The sequence below is a fragment of the Oncorhynchus kisutch genome, linkage group LG7 (assembly GCF_002021735.2).
Source record: "Oncorhynchus kisutch isolate 150728-3 linkage group LG7, Okis_V2, whole genome shotgun sequence".
Taxonomy (NCBI): Eukaryota; Metazoa; Chordata; class Actinopteri; order Salmoniformes; family Salmonidae; genus Oncorhynchus; species Oncorhynchus kisutch.
In genome coordinates this window covers 35,543,462-35,559,527 of record NC_034180.2, presented here as the reverse complement: position 1 = coordinate 35,559,527, position 16,066 = coordinate 35,543,462, and the positions used below count along the sequence as shown (strand labels likewise).

The 16,066-nt window shown below is 44.2% G+C and overlaps 1 protein-coding gene across 1 annotated transcript in view; it reads right to left on the bottom strand.

Annotated features, from left to right (window-relative positions):
- Positions 1 to 8,781, bottom strand: part of LOC109894542 (RAC-alpha serine/threonine-protein kinase) — a 35,083-nt gene extending 26,302 nt beyond the window's left edge. Inside the window, exons 1-2 of the mRNA XM_020488109.2 lie at positions 8,575 to 8,781; positions 1,946 to 2,107 (exon numbers count right to left, since the gene is read on the bottom strand). Of these exons, the coding sequence (XP_020343698.1) occupies positions 1,946 to 1,991 (46 nt within the window). The 5' untranslated portion in view covers positions 1,992 to 2,107; positions 8,575 to 8,781. The remainder of the gene's footprint in view (positions 1 to 1,945; positions 2,108 to 8,574) is intronic.
- Between the last annotated feature and the right edge of the window lie 7,285 nt (positions 8,782 to 16,066).

Sequence of the window (16,066 nt, the reverse complement as noted above, 5' to 3'; positions counted from 1 at the left end):
GAGACAATCCCACTGCCCAGCAGTACAAGGCTGATGGAGTGGAAACGTGTGGCCCGACGTTGGGGATCATCAGACTCAGCTGGGCTTGTCTGGGGAAAAAAGGCACAGAACCGAACACTTCAAGGTTGGGAATCTGGCTGTTCTGTGGAATAGGCTGGCTGGACTTAGTCCACATAAGAAACCAAGTTTGCTGCTCCACTTTCTGTACTCTGCCATTGTCTGGCAGAAAAAGGATACCACAAAACCAGCTTACAGTTGCATGCCCAGCATGACTAATCAGATAGGAATCAGGGTTAGGAGGGTTAAGGGTGGCATGGACGTTCTCAACTCCCAGGCAGGCCACCACCTACCTGTATGACCCTTCAGTGCGGCAGAGGCCTGCCTCAATCCCATGCCATCAAACACACAATGCAATCAGTCAGTGAAATGTTCTGTGACTGCAGTCCAAAATCTTAGTAGTGAGGTTAGAGGATGGGCTAAAATGAAAAGATTCACAGGAAGAAGGTTGTTGGCTGAAGTGATGGGCAGCAGAACATTGTTATTGCAGACTCACCTTCTGTGCTGTTGCACTGGGACAGAGACTGGGTGACAGTGACGTGACATTAAAACCCGTCCTGTCAAGATACGCTCAGCAAGCAGGCAGAAGCCCTCCAATCAAAACAGTGTTGCTCTGGGTGACATTTCACCAGGCACAGCTGCTAGGGTATGACAGCATGCCAACTCAGTATTCCTGAAGGCTTGTTTGTTCAGTCTGTTTGTGTGTTGGCTTTGTTCTTCAATAATTCAAGGTTAAGATGTGACTTGAGATCAAAGGAGTTTGTTTTTCTCACTGGTCACTATTTGACAGTCCTTGGGCCATTACATTTTACACTGGCAATCTGTCAGAAACCTTCCTGCTTCCCTTCTTACCACTCTGGCAAGGAGCAGTGGAAACGACATAGTGCATGTTATACTGCATCACATACTGCACATCAAATGTGCCAACAGACCTTGCATAAGGTGAGGTAAAGAATGTAAAATCACATGCATGATTTCAAAAAAGTTTCAGAAGAACTAGACACCCTTGGTAAGACCCTCCCTTAGCTGGCATGTTTGTTATTAAATCAGAACTTCTCTAAATGATCAACTTTGGTCCGTTTCCTTCCAATAAGCCAAATTCTGTTTCCTGTTTCCTTGTTATTTAGACAAATATATCTCTTACATCAGAAAACATCAGACTGATATGTGTTCCTCAGCCTCTATACATGTACCAAGAATCCCAGGGCGATCTGCTGTTTTAAGTAAATCACAGAGGTTATTTTTTAAATGAGCAGTCAGTAGTACCCAGCTAGCATTGCTCTTTCCACTCCAGGGAAGCGTTGTCAGGACCAGGGGCTGCATCAGTCTGCGTGGGCCTGGGTCTGCCTGCGTAGCTAACCCAGGATGACTCTGTTAAGACACAAGCCCCTGTTATGTTCCTGCTGAGGCCTTCGAGGGAGAGCGTACTGAGTAGAATGCTGTTCCCTGGGTTACAGCATCTGGGACTCTCCACTCCTAGTGACGTGTTCCCCATGTCTGTCTGTCCCATGAGCCTGTGTCTCTGTCCCAGGTACCACACCCCTGCTCTCTCTCTGTGCCAGAGGAGTCCGCAGGCACCCCCCCCCCCCCCCCCCCCCCCCCCCCCCCCCCCCCCCCCCCCCCCGCCCGCCCCCGTTCAAAGCCAGCAGGTATGTGAGGAATGCCTCCTCATCCAAACAACGGCACTCACGCCTGCCATACCACACAAAGTAGCTAGCTGGGCAAGAGGGATACTGGGGCATACTGTATACTGTTGACTAGGAAATAGGAATCACATACCGGAAACTATACAAATAATACCAAAATCACATCAGCACTCATGCTCATGTTGTAGTCAAATACGGAGCAAAGCATTTGTTGATACAGGAAATAGTCCAAACCCACTCACCTCTTTTGTGCAGCCATCCCTCCTTCACTATCGCCACATCGGTCATGTTGGTGGGCAGGTTAGTGTGTCCAGGGTTCTGACAGGGAGAGACACAGCTCTGTTCCCCAAGCGTCCTTCACTCAGTCCAGGGCAAGAGCCTGTAGTCGCCTTTTCACCAGTTTCCTTTTAGTGTAAAGGGAAGAGTAAAAATTAGCCTCATCTGGAAGTAAAACATTTCCTCTCACCTGTCTGAATATTAACTTCACCAGTCAACATCAGTGCAACTCAGTGGAAACTGGAAACACGTTGGTTCCATACTTCTGTGGTCTGTACAGACAGTGGAAAATAGTTGTGCCACACACCAGATGGGTATTATTCCAGTTCAGTATGAGCATGTGGCATCACTCCTAAATGAGGAACTAGAGTTAAAGACAGTATCCACAAACTCACCACAGGGCCAAACACTTCAAAACTAATGACTAAGTTCTGTGACCAGTGTGCGGATGGCTATCTCTGACCATCCACTGAAATCAATTTATCCTCCAGAGCTCATCATCACAAGACAGGCCTGTTAATGTGACCTCATCAGTGACTGCAGAGGAAAACAACAGGAAGCAGTGGCTATTGACAGGCTGGGAGTTAGAGCCCCAGGCCTAATACATCCCCCATTAAACCAGCATGATAGGAGCCTTTAACATCCATTGTGTTTACAAATTGTTGAGTGAACTCATATTAATTGGAAACACTTTTAACTCACTGGAAATGTTTTACACATGCGCCGAATATAAAAGGTGTAGACCGTAGCGTGAAATGCTTACTTAATGGCACTTAACCAACAATGCAGTTCAAGAAATGTAGTTAAGAAAATATTTACTAAATAAACAAAAGTAACAAATTTAATAAAAAGTAACAAAAATAACAATACAGGGTGTACCGGTACCGAGTCAATGTACAGGGGGTACATATTAGTTGAGGTAATTTGTAAATGTAGCTAGGGGTAAGGTGACCATGCATAGATAATAAACAGTGAGTAGCAGCAGTGTAAAAACAAAGGGGGGGGGGGGTTATCAATTTAAATAGTCTGGGTGGCCATTTGATTAATTTTTCAGCAGTCTTATGGCTTGGGGGGTAGAAGCTGTTAAGGAGTCACCTCTTGTACCTAGACTTGGCGCTCCGGTACCGCTTGCCGTGCGGTAGCAGAGAGAACAGTCTATGACTAGGGTGGCTGGAGTCTATGACAATTTTATGGGCCTTCCTCTGACCGCCTAGTATATAGGTCCTGGATGTCAGGAAGCTTGACCCCAGTGATGTACTGGGCCGTACGCACTACCCTCTGTAGCGCCTTGCGGTCAGATGCAGAGCAGTTGCCATACCAGGCGGTGATGCAACAAGTCAGGATGCTCTCGATGATGCAGCTTTAGAACTTTTTGAGGTTCTGAGGACCCATGACAAATCTTTTCAGTCTCCTGAAGGGGAAAAGGTGTTGTCGTGCCCTCTTCACGGCTGTCTTGGTGTGTTTGCACCAGGATAGTTTGTTGATGAAGTTCCTTGGACACCAAGGAACTTGAAACTCTCGATCTGACCTCCTCTCGATAGGCTGTCTCATCATTGTCGGTGATCAGGCCTACTACTATTGTGTCGTCAGCAAACTTAATGATGGTGTTGGAGTCGTGCTTGGCCACGCAGTCGTGGGTGAACAGGGAGTACAGGAGGGGACTAAGCACGCACCCCTGAGGGGCCCCCATGTTGAGGATCAGCGTGATAGATGTGTTGTTGCCTACCCTTACCACCTGGGGGCAGCCCGTCAGGAAGTCCAGGATCCAGTTGCAGAGGGAGGTGTTTAATCCCAGAGTCCTTAGCTTAGTGAGGAGCTTTGAGGGCACTATGGTGTTGCATACTGAGCTGTAGTCAATGAACAGCATTCTCACATAGGTGTTCCTTTTGTCCAGGTGAGAAAGACCAGTGTGGAGTGCCATTGAGATTGCATCATCTGTGGATCTATTGGAGCCGTATGCGAATTGGATCTAGAGTTTCCGGGATGATGGTGTTGATGTGAGCCATGACTTTCAAATGGCTACCGACTTGAGTGCTACAGGGAGGTAGTCATTTAGGCAGGTTACCTTCGCTTTCTTGGGCACAGAGACTATGGTGGTCTGATTGAAACATGTAGTTCCTGCAGACTCGGTCAGGGAGAGATTGAAAATGACACCTGCCAGTTGGTCCCACATGCTCGGAGTACTATCAGCAGCACATTGTGCTCCAGTCCTCTCTGGCTGTGGCTGGGCCAGCAGTGCGTTGTGCTCCAGTCATCTCTGGCTGTGGCTGGGCCTGTCACAGTAGAGAGAGAGATAGAGAGATGAGCTCTGGAGAACTGACTGAGAGCAGGCCTGTCCACTAGAGCAGTGTATACCCTACTGAGACCAATTCAAACTTTGATCACAATCGCAAACCAAGCCTCTGTGCTCTCAGCATGCACTCTCTGACTTTGTCACACACACACACACACACACACACACAGAGGTCCGGCTCTGGAGCCACAACACAGTGTTGATGTTTAATGTGACCGAGTCGTCGCTACTGTGGGCTGTGTGGAAAAGCTGGGCCGCAGCCATAACTGTAGCCAGTGAATGAACCTAGTACCCTAACAGCAGGTCACATGGTCCAGGGGCCCGGGCCACTGCTTCACTCGCTCTTTCCTTACCTGCCTGCTTCACTCTCTCATGCTGTCTCTTCCTGACTGCCTGCCTTGCCTGCTTGACTTTCAATCATTCATCATTCTGGCTCTCGTTCCAGGGCCCCCCTCAAAGCAAATCAGTGTCATGCAGTATGGAAGCCACACACAGAGCCAGTCATACAAACACTTGTTGATTAATGTAGTCCACTGGGTATAATCCCAGACTAGTCTTGAGACTTGGCTGGGTTCAAGCAAAGAGGCTGTGTATGGAGGCAGCAGGTTGACCTATATCATTTGTTGTATTGTCTTCTATATCAACAACGTGAATCCATTCTCTGTGCCTATATTGGCTTTGTCTTGGAGTCCTAGTAGAAGGGTGCAGGTAAGCAGTGTCCCAATACTACTGTGCATCAAAGGAAATGTTTACTAAATAGTAATACCAATATGCATCTATGCAATTTTCCTTCAAACAAAACGTACAAATAAAAAGGTAGACAGGTCAAATGACTAGTCATGCCTCCACACACAATCAAGTTTATTCCTGGTGTCTGTTCCAGCAGGACAATCTCAATTATAGGGAGAGAGAAGAGCATAAAACAACTAACATTAGCATACACAAATATACAGTACCAGTAAAAAGTTTGGACACACCTACTTATTAAGGGATTTTCTTTATTTTACATTGTAGAATAATAGTGAAGACATCAAAACTATGCAATAACACATGGAATCACGTAGTAACCAAAAACGTGTTAAACGAATCAAAATATATTTTATAATTGAGATTCTTCAAAGTAGCCACCTTTTGCCTTGATGACAGAATTGCACACCCTTGGCATTCTCTCAACCAGCTTCATGAGGTAGTCACCTGGAATGCATTTCAATTAACAGATGTGTCTTGTTAAAAGTTAATTTGTGGAATTTCTTTCCACCTTAATGCGTTTGAGCCAATCAGTTGTATTGTGACAAGGTAGGGGGTGTATACAGAAGAAAGACCTATTTGGTAAAAGACCAAGTCCATTTTATGGCAAGAACAGCTCAAATAAGCAAAGAGAAACGACAGTCCATCGTTACTTTAAGACATGAAGGTCAGTCAATCTGGAAAGTGTCAAGAAATGTCCAAGTTTCTTCAAGTGCAGTCGCAAAAACCATCAAGCTCTATGATGAAACTGGCTCTCATGAGGACCGTCACAGGAAAGGAAGCCCCAGAGTTACCTGCAGAGGATAAGTTCATTAGAGTTAAGTGTGAGACATCTCAACATCAACTGTTCAGAGGAGACTGCGTGAATCAGGCCTTTATCGTCAAATTGCTTCAAAGAAACCACTACTAAAAGGACACCCCAATAATAAGAAGAGACTTGCTTGGGCCAAGAAACATGAGCAATGGACATCAGACTGGTGGAAATCTGTCCTTTGGTCTGATGAATCCAAATTTGAGATTTTTGGTTCCAACCGCTGTGTCTTTGTGAGATGCAGAGTAGGTGAACGGATTATCTCTGCATGTGTTGGTTCTAGAGTTGCAAAATTCTGGGAACTTTCAATAAATTCCCTGGTTTTCCAGAAATCCTGGTTGGAGAATTACAGATTTCCTGCTTATTCTGGGAAATCTCCAACCGGGACTTCGGGAACTCATTTGTTTTTCAACAGGACAATGACCCAAAACACACCTCCAGGCTGTGTAAGGGCTATTTGACCAAGAAGGAGAGTCATGGTGCTGCATCAAATGACCTGGCCTACACAATCACCCAACCTCAGGCCAATTGAGATCGTTTGGGATGAGTTGGACCGCAGAGTGAAGGAAAACATATGTGGGAATTCCTCGTGAAGCTGGTTGAGAGAATGCTAAGACTGTGCAAAGCTGTCATCAAGACAAAGGGTTTGAAGAATCTAAAATATATTTAGATTTGTTTTTTTATTAGTTACTACATGATTCCATGTGTTATTTCATAGTTTTGATGTCTTCACTATTATTCTACAATGTAGAAAATAGTAAAAATAAAGAAAAATCCTTGAATGAGTAGGTGTCCAAACATTTGACTGGTACTGTATACAAATTCACAGACAGACAAAATGAAAGCCCATTCCAATGGATCTACACATACTAAATAAGAGAGTTGGGTAAAGTCTGTTTTGAATAGAAAAGGCACCTTTTATATGGTGTAACTTGGCAGAAACCCTCCTATTGTTCTCCAGTCTCCTCTTCAAAAATATTACTGTTGGTGACACTTCATCAACATCTTGTATCCGTTCATGTCATCCCCTAATTCCATCTATGCTATTGGTTCTGACTTGAGGGCTTGAAGTTCAGAATGTAAACAACTTGCTTGCAGCCACATGGACAGCAGCAGAGGAAGCAGTGCTGTCTATGACTGTGACACAGAAAGAGCAGGGAGAGGACAGTCATATGATGTGCATGGAGGGCCAGGAAGTGTGTGGACCCATTACTCTGATAAAGTCTCCTAGCTCCTGTGGCGTACAGCCCTCAGATTAGCCACAATACACCTGACTGTGTAAGGGCAGATTTCAAACAGCATTCCTCAGATTCTGCATACAACCGGTGGCACATTCGCATCCACAAGGCCCGAGGAACTCAAAGTCCTTTCCCATACCAATAGGAGCCAAGGATGTCAACATCTCCCAGGAAGAACAGGGTGAGTGAGTCAAACAGTAACAACATCACTTAACCACCCTCAGACTAATGTCACATGTTGCTGCTGTGCTGCCTGCCTGGGTCCCTTCACATTCAGACTGTGGCTAGTCATGGTCGGCCTCATGACTCAAAACAAATTATCACATTTTAGACATGCATGGCACACAACATGCTTGGGGATGACTGTTCAGTGTGAGAGTTACTTTAAATGCACACATAACAACAACAAAAAATATTGAAAATGACTACCCAAAACTTTTTTTTTAAGTGTACAGTGAATCATAAGAGTATTCATCATTTAGTCAAAATGTAAAATATGTTATAAAAAATTACATCTAAAAGATGGAAAATAGGGAGCACAGTGGGGATTGAATGTTAGGGGATTTGGGGGATGCTTATTCAAGGATAATTGTGCTAATGGAAAATTAAGGAACATTACTGAGGCATGTCCCAGAAAGCATACAACTGTCATCCAAGAATAAAGGAAGTGTGCTTTCAAAATCATCAACTGTAGATCTACTATACAATACATGTATTCGCCTGATAGAACGGACCAGGTTGGGCTACACGCCATAACAAAGCAAAAGGTGGATACTTTGTATCAATTTCTGTTTCCGTCATTGCTACCTTGTAACAACAATGCAACAACGTGACTGCCTGCCTTCAGATAATCAAAACGTAAAATATTCGGTTTAGAAGTCGTGGAATTTTGAATGAAGCCAGTAAAAGATGTGTCATTTTGTGTGACATACAGACAAACAAGAACATATCAGAAAACAAAATCAATTGTCTTGTTGACGAACGTGCAGATAAATGAATGAGTGAGTTGTAGTGTTGAACTGGCCACCCGCAAGATCACAACATAGTTTGTTTTTAAGACGCGTTGCAAATGCATTTATATGTCCATAAAATTCATTTCTAAAACGTATAGTTCGTTCCTATAGGTGACTTACAATTGTATGAAAGTAAATGTACAGTAAAAACGACATAAACATGTTCGGCCTGTAGGCTGTCTCAAAGGCGGACATTGTGTCAAATTCAAAAGCATAGTCAGTAAATGACAATGTTATACGATATTTTATTTTTGTTTACGAGGCACAGTCTCTGCTAAGGTTAAAGTTTGGACACTTGACTAACTTCTTCAGTAAACATAACTATACCCGAGAACAAACTGATGTCTGGAATGCACTTCATTTTAGTCTGGATATGGGGCCTAGCAAGGCAGTTTGAGTGAGAATAACCGCATCCTATTTTATACAATGGGATCTAACCGCTCTAGCAGCAATCGACCTCAGTCAACACGAAAAACAAAATGCAGGCCTTTACCTGGACAGGATTTCAATAGTGTGTCCGTTGCATTATAATGAGCTGTTTCGGCGATTTATTTAGCTGATAAATCCTTCAATAATCTGTACAAAAAGTGCTCTCATTTACTCGGTTTCTTTTGCCTTTCTTCTACAACACCTCCCAAACGTTCTGTCTGCAATGCTTCAGTGGCATCTCCTAGGTCCTAGCGCCGATTGAACTGTTTGCGATCCAGAGAGGGGGCTACACACAGAGGCGAATAAAGATTCCGGACATATGTTTTATCTATATATTTTTTCATAATAAATAAATCATTTTATGGGGCGGCAGGGTAGCCTAGTGGTTAGAGCGTTGGACTAGTAACCGGAAGTTTGCAAGTTCAAACCCCCGAGCTGACAAGGTACAAATCTGTCGTTCTGCCCCTGAACAGGCAGCTAACCCACTGTTCCTAGGCCTTCATTGAAAATAAGAATTTGTTATTTAACTGACTTTTCTAGTTAAATAAAGGTAAAATATTTTTTTATGTAGGATGAGCCATCAAAACCATCCCATTAAAAATATGGTTTGTTTGAGTTGATCTTCACATCATTTCACCTGTAATCATATTGATTAGCTGAAGTAATCTTGACCCCCAAAAAACATCTGGGTCAGATGGTTTATACCCTTTCTTCTTTAAGGTTGCTGCCCCTATCATCGCCAAGCCTATCTCTGACCTCCGTCTCTCCTTTCTGGGGAGATTCCCATTGCTTGGAAGGCAGCCACGGTTTGTCCTTTATTTAAAGGGGAGATCAAGCTGATCTAGGCCTATTTCAATTTTGCCCTGTTTATCAAAAGTGTTGGAAAAACTTGTCAATAATCAACTGACTGGCTTTCTTGATGTCTATAGTACTCTCTCTGGTATGCAATCAGGTTTCCGCTCAGGTTATGGATATATCACTGAAACCTATAAGATCCTCAGTGATGTCACCATTTCCCTTGAATCTAAGCAATGTTGTGCTGCTATTTTTATTGCCCTTTTTTAACATGGTAGACCATTCCATTCTTCCATTCTTCCATTATTGGTGTCTCTGAGGGGACTTTGGCCTGGTTTAATAACTAGGAGTGCAATGTATAAAGTCAGAACATCTGTTGTCTCAGCCACTGCCTGTCACCAAGGGAGTACCCCAAGGCTCGAACCTAGGCCCCACGCTCTTCTCAATTTACATCAACAACATAGCTCAGGCAGTAGGAAGCTCTTTCATCCATTTATATGCAGACGATTTATTTTTAATCCCAGCCCTCGTCCCCGCAGGAGGCCTTTTGCCTTTTGGTAGGCCGTCATTGTAAATAATAATTTGTTCTTAACTGACTTGCCTAGTTAAATATAGTTTCAATAAAAAAAATTATGAATGTATGGCCTAGTCTACAGAATGCTTGTAGTCCATAAGTAATGAGAAAAGTAAAACCAATAGATGTTCTGTCTGCAGGGTTGGGTAGGTTACTTTCTAAATGTAATCCATTACAGTTACTAGTTACCTGTCCAAAATTGTCATCAGTAATGTAACTTTTGGATTACCCAAATTCAATTAACGTAATCTGATTACTTTCAGTTTCTTTGGATTACTTTCCCCATAAGAGGCATTAGAAGAAGGCAAAAAGGATCCATCAATGCATTTGCTGTGTCATCATTGTTCTGATTTGTGGTCAGAACAAACTTAAACTTTTACCTTTTTTCAAATGTAAATTTAATGTAATTGAGAAAACAAGGTGAAAGGTGTGAAAGTATTTTTTTCTTGCAAACATCCTTTCTGAATTTAAAAGTATTCCAAGAAGTAATACTCATGTTTTTTATAAGTATCTGTAATCTGATTACAATAGTTTTGCATGTAACATAACTGATTACAGTTACAGTCTTTTGTAATCAGATTACATGTAACTGAACAAATATCATAACCTGCTGATCCAATCAGAATGTATGTCATATTTGCACCACATGTTTGTTATGAATGTACAAAGGCAGAGGTCCCAAGGAAATTAATGTCCTGCTGCGTATGCTACTACCAGTCCTACAGTGTATTCAGAAATTATTCAGACCCCTTGACTTTTTCCACATTTTGTTATGTTACACCCTTATTCTAAAATTGATGAAAACGTTTTTTTCCCCTCATCAATCTACACACAATACTCCATAATGACAATGCAAAAATAGTTTTTTAGAAAACTTAAATATTACATTTACATAAGTATTCAGACCCTTTACTCAGTACTTTGTTACAGCACCTTAGGCATTGAAAACATCCTTGAGTCGTCTTGGGAATGACATTACAGGTTTGGCACACCAATATTTGGGGTGTTTTTCCCATTCTTCTCTGTAGATCCACTCAAGCCTTGTCAGGTGCGATTGGGGAGTGTGGCTGCACAGCTATTTTCAGATCTCTACAGAGATGGTTGATCGGGTTCAAGTCCGGGCTCTGGCTGAGACACTCAAGGACATTCAGAGACGGTCCCGAAGCCATTCCCGCGTTGTCTCGGTTGTGTGCTTAGGGTTGTTGTCTTGTTGGACGGTGAACCTTCACCCCAGTCTGAGGCCCTGAGCGTTCTGGAGCAGGTTTTCATCAAGGATCTCTCTGTACTTTGCTCCGTTCATCTTTCCCTCAATCCTGACTAGTCTCCCAGTCCCTGTCGCTGAAAAACATCCCCACAGCATGATGTTGCCACCACCATGCTTCACTGTAGGGATGGTGCCAGATTTCCTCCAGACGTGACGCTTGGCATTCAGGCCAAAGAGTTCAATCTTGGTTTCATCAGACCAGAGAATCTTGTTTCTCATGGTCTGAGAGTTCTTTAGGTGCCTTTGACAAACTCCAAGTGGGCTGTCATGTGCCTTTTACTGAGGAGTGGCTTCCGTCTGGAAACTCTACCATAAAGGCCTGATTGGTGGAGTGCTGCAGAGATGGTTGTCCTTCTGGAAGGTTCTCCCATCTCCACAGAGGAACTCTAGAGCTTTGCCACCTCCCTGACCAAGGCCCTTCTCCCCCGATTACTCGGTTTGGTCGGGCGGCCAGCTCTAGGAAGAGTCTTGGTGGTTTTAAGAAAGATGGAGGCCACTGTGTTCTTGGGGACCTTCAATGCTGCAGAAATGTTTTGGTACCCCTCCTCAGATCTGTGCCCCGACACAATCCTGTCTTTCCAAATCATGTCTAATCAATTTAATTTACCACAGTTGGACTCCAATCAAGTTGTAGAAACATCTCAAGGATGATCAATGGAAACAGGATGCACCTGACCTCAATTTCGAGTCTCATAGCAAAGGGTCTGAATAGTTATGTTAATAAGGTATTTCATTTTTTTTTATTTTTTTTTTATAATTTTGCAGAAAAAAAATCTTCTAAAAACCTGTTTTAACTTTGTCATTATGAGGTACTGTGTGTAGATTGATGTAGATTTAATCAATTTTAGAATAAGGCTGTAACGTAACAAAATGTGGAAAAAGTCAAGGGGTCTGAATACTTTCCGAATGCACTGTATGTTTAAGATTGGGCATGTTATTGTGCTGTCCCTAATAACACCACTGTTTTGACAGAGACTTGGTGAAAGGTTGTGTAATAATTGAGTAATATCACAACGGCAGGGGGGTGGAGGAGCATGGGGCTGCTGGAAATCCTTCCCCTTGATGAAAGATATATTGACCCACTGCCTCCTCCCTCCAGTTCTGTGCCATTTCCTCTCATTGTCACTTGTACTGTAAATGAGCTCTTCACAACTCATACTTCCATGCTGCTCCACATAATAGAAACAGGGCTGACCAACTGTAGCCAAATCAAATCATATTTTATTTGTCACATGTTACTGTGAAATGCTTACTTTCAAGCCCTCAACCAACAATGCATCTCATGAAATAGTTATTAAATAAACCAAAGTTTAAAAAATATATATAATACTAAAGTAACAAAAGAAAATGACATAACAATAACGAGGCTATATAAAGGGGGTACCGGTACCGAGTCAAAGTGCAGGGGTGCAGGTTAGTCAAGGTAATTTGTAAAGTGACTTTGTGGAGATAATAAACAGCAAGTAGCAGCAGTATTCAGCAGTCTAATGGCTTGGAAGTAGAAACTGTTTAGGAGCCTTTTGGTCTTTGGTTTACGGACATATTCAATCAATCCCTATCCCAGTCTGCTGTTCCCACATGCTTCAAGAGGGCCACCATTGTTCCTGTTCCCAAGAAAGCTAAGGTAACTGAGCTAAACGACTACCGCCCCGTAGCACTCACTTCCGTCATCATGAAGTGCTTTGAGAGACTAGTCAAGGACCATATCACTTCCACCCTACCTGACACCCTAGACCCACTCCAATTTGCTTACCGCCCAAATAGATCCACAGACGATGCAATCTCAACCACACTGCACACTGCCCTAACCCATCTGGACAAGAGGAATACCTATGTGAGAATGCTGTTCATCGACTACAGCTCGGCATTTAACACCATAGTACCCTCCAAGCTCGTCATCAAGTTCGAGACCCTGGGTCTCGACCCCGCCCTGTGCAACTGGGTACTGGACTTCCTGACGGGCCGCCCCCAGGTGGTGAGGGTAGGCAACAACATCTCCACCCCGCTGATCCTCAACACTGGGGCCCCACAAGGGTGCATTCTGAGCCCTCTCCTGTACTCCCTGTTCACCCACGACTGCGTGGCCACGCACGCCTCCAACTCAATCATCAAGTTTGCGGACGATACAACAGTGGTAGGCTTGATTACCAACAACGACGAGACGGCCTACAGGGAGGAGGTGAGGGCCCTCGGAGTGTGGTGTCAGGAAAATAACCTCACACTCAACGTCAACAAAACTAAGGAGATGATTGTGGACTTCAGGAAACAGCAGAGGGAACACCCCCCTATCCACATCAATGGAACAGTAGTGGAGAGGGTAGCAAGTTTTAAGTTCCTCGGCATACACATCACAGACAAACTGAATTGGTCCACCCACACAGACAGCATTGTGAAGAAGGCGCAGCAGCGCCTCTTCAACCTCAGGAGGCTGAAGAAATTCGGCTTGTCACCAATAGCACTCACAAACTTCTACAGATGCACAATCGAGAGCATCCTGGCGGGCTGTATCACCGCCTGGTACGGCAACAGCTCCGCCCACAACCGTAAGGCTCTCCAGAGGGTAGTGAGGTCTGCACAATGCATCACCGGGGGCAAACTACCTGCCCTCCAGGATACCTACACCACCCGATGTTACAGGAAGGCCATAAAGATCATCAAGGACAACAACCACCCGAGCCACTGCCTGTTCACCCCGCTATCATCCAGAAGGCGAGGTCAGTACAGGTGCATCAAAGCTGGGACCGAGAGACTGAAAAACAGCTTCTATCTCACGGCCATCAGACTGTTAAACAGCCACCACTAACATTGAGTGGCTGCTGCCAACACACTGACTCAACTCCAGCCACTTTAATAATGGGAATTGATGGGAAATGATGTAAAATATATCACTAGCCACTTTAAACAATGCTACTTAATATAATGTTTACATACCCTACATTATTCATCTCATATGTATACGTATATACTGTACTCTATATCATCTACTGCATCTTTATGTAATACATGTATCACTAGCCACTTTAACTATGCCACTTTGTTTACATACTCATCTCATATGTATATACTGTACTCGATACCATCTACTGCATCTTGCCTATGCCGCTCTGTACCATCACTCATTCATATATCTTTATGTACATATTCTTTATCCCCTTACACTTGTGTGTATTAGACAGTAGTTTTGGAATTGTTAGTTAGATTACTTGTTGGTTATTACTGCATTGTCGGAACTAGAAGCACAAGGATTTCGCTACACTCGCATTAACATCTGCTAACCATGTGTATGTGACAAATAAAATTGGATTTGATTTGGTCCTAGAATTGACACTCTGGTACCACTTGCCGTGCGGTAGCAGAGAGAACAGTCTATGACTTGGGTGACTGGAGTCTTTGACAGTTATTTGGGTCTTCCTCTGACACCGCCTATTTTGGGGAAAAGGTGTTGTCGTGTCCTCTTCAAGACTGTCTTGGTATGTTTGGACCATAAAAGTTTCGTTGGAGATGTAGACACCAAGGAACTTGAAACTCGATGTTAATGGAGGCATGTCCGGCCCTCCTTTTCCTATAGTCTACGATTAGCTCTTTTGTCTTGCTCACATTGAGGGAGAGGTTGTCCTGGCACCACACAGCCAGGTCTCGGACCTCCTCCCAATGGACTGTTTCATCATTGTCGGTGATCAGGCCTACCACTGTTGTGTCGTCAGCAGACTTAATGATGGTGTTGGAGTCGTGCTTGGCCACGCAGACGTGGGTGAACAGGGAGTACAGGAGGGGACTAAGTACGCACCCCTGAGGGGCCCCAGTGTTGAGGATCAGCGTGGAAGATGTGCTGTTGCCTACACCTACCACCTGGGGGCAGCCCATCAGGAAGTGCAGGATCCAGTTGAATTGATGAGCTTCGTGGGTACTATAGTGTTGAACGCTGAGCTGTAGTCAATGAACAGCATTCTCACATAGGTGTTCCTTTTGTCCAGGGGGGAAAGGGCAGTGTGGAGTGCCATTGAGATTGCATCATCTGTGGATCTGTTGGGGGGGGGGGGTATGCGAATTGGAGTAAGACTAGGGTTTCCGGCATGATGGTGTTGATGTGAGCCATGACCAGCCTTTCAAAGCACTTCATGGCTACCGACGTGAGTGCTATATGGCGGTTGTCATGCTGGTATAAAGGATTTGGAGACAGGCGCAGGAATACACAACAGGGCTTTTTAATACACCCAAAACAAACACGTATACAAAAACACTGGGCTGTACCCAAACAGAAGAGTGAGGGGAAACCTCGGTGAACAACATGGGACAATACCCGTAATACACAATATATAAAGCACGCAGAATAACAACTGCACCAACGCATAGGTACTCACACGACCAACGGACATGGGAACAATAACCGACAATAACCGACAAAGACATAATAATCAGGGGAAATGGGAACCAGGTGTGTGTAATCAGACAAGACAGTCCGGGATTGATGATAATGAATCCCGTTCAGTGAAGCCTGGAAAGCCGGTGACATGGACCTCCAGAACTGGTGAACAGAATGAGCATCAGTACCGGGGGGATCCGTGACAGCGGTAATCATTTAGGCAGGTTACCTTTGCTTTCTTGGGCACAGGGTCTATGGTGGTCTGTTTGAAACATGTCGGTATTACAGCCTCTGTCAGGTTGAAAATGTCAGTGAAGACACTTGCAAGTAGGTCCGTGCATGCTTTGAGTACATCTCCTGGTAATCTGTCTGGCCCCGGGGCTTTGTGAATGTTGATCTGTTAAAGGTCTTTCTCACATCGGCTACGGAGAGCATGATTACACAGTCTTCCAGAACAGCTGGTGCTCTCATGCATGCTTCAGTATTGCTAGCCTCGAAGCGAGCATAAAGGGCATTTAGCTCATCTGGAAGGCCCACGTCATGGGGCAGCTCGAGGCTGG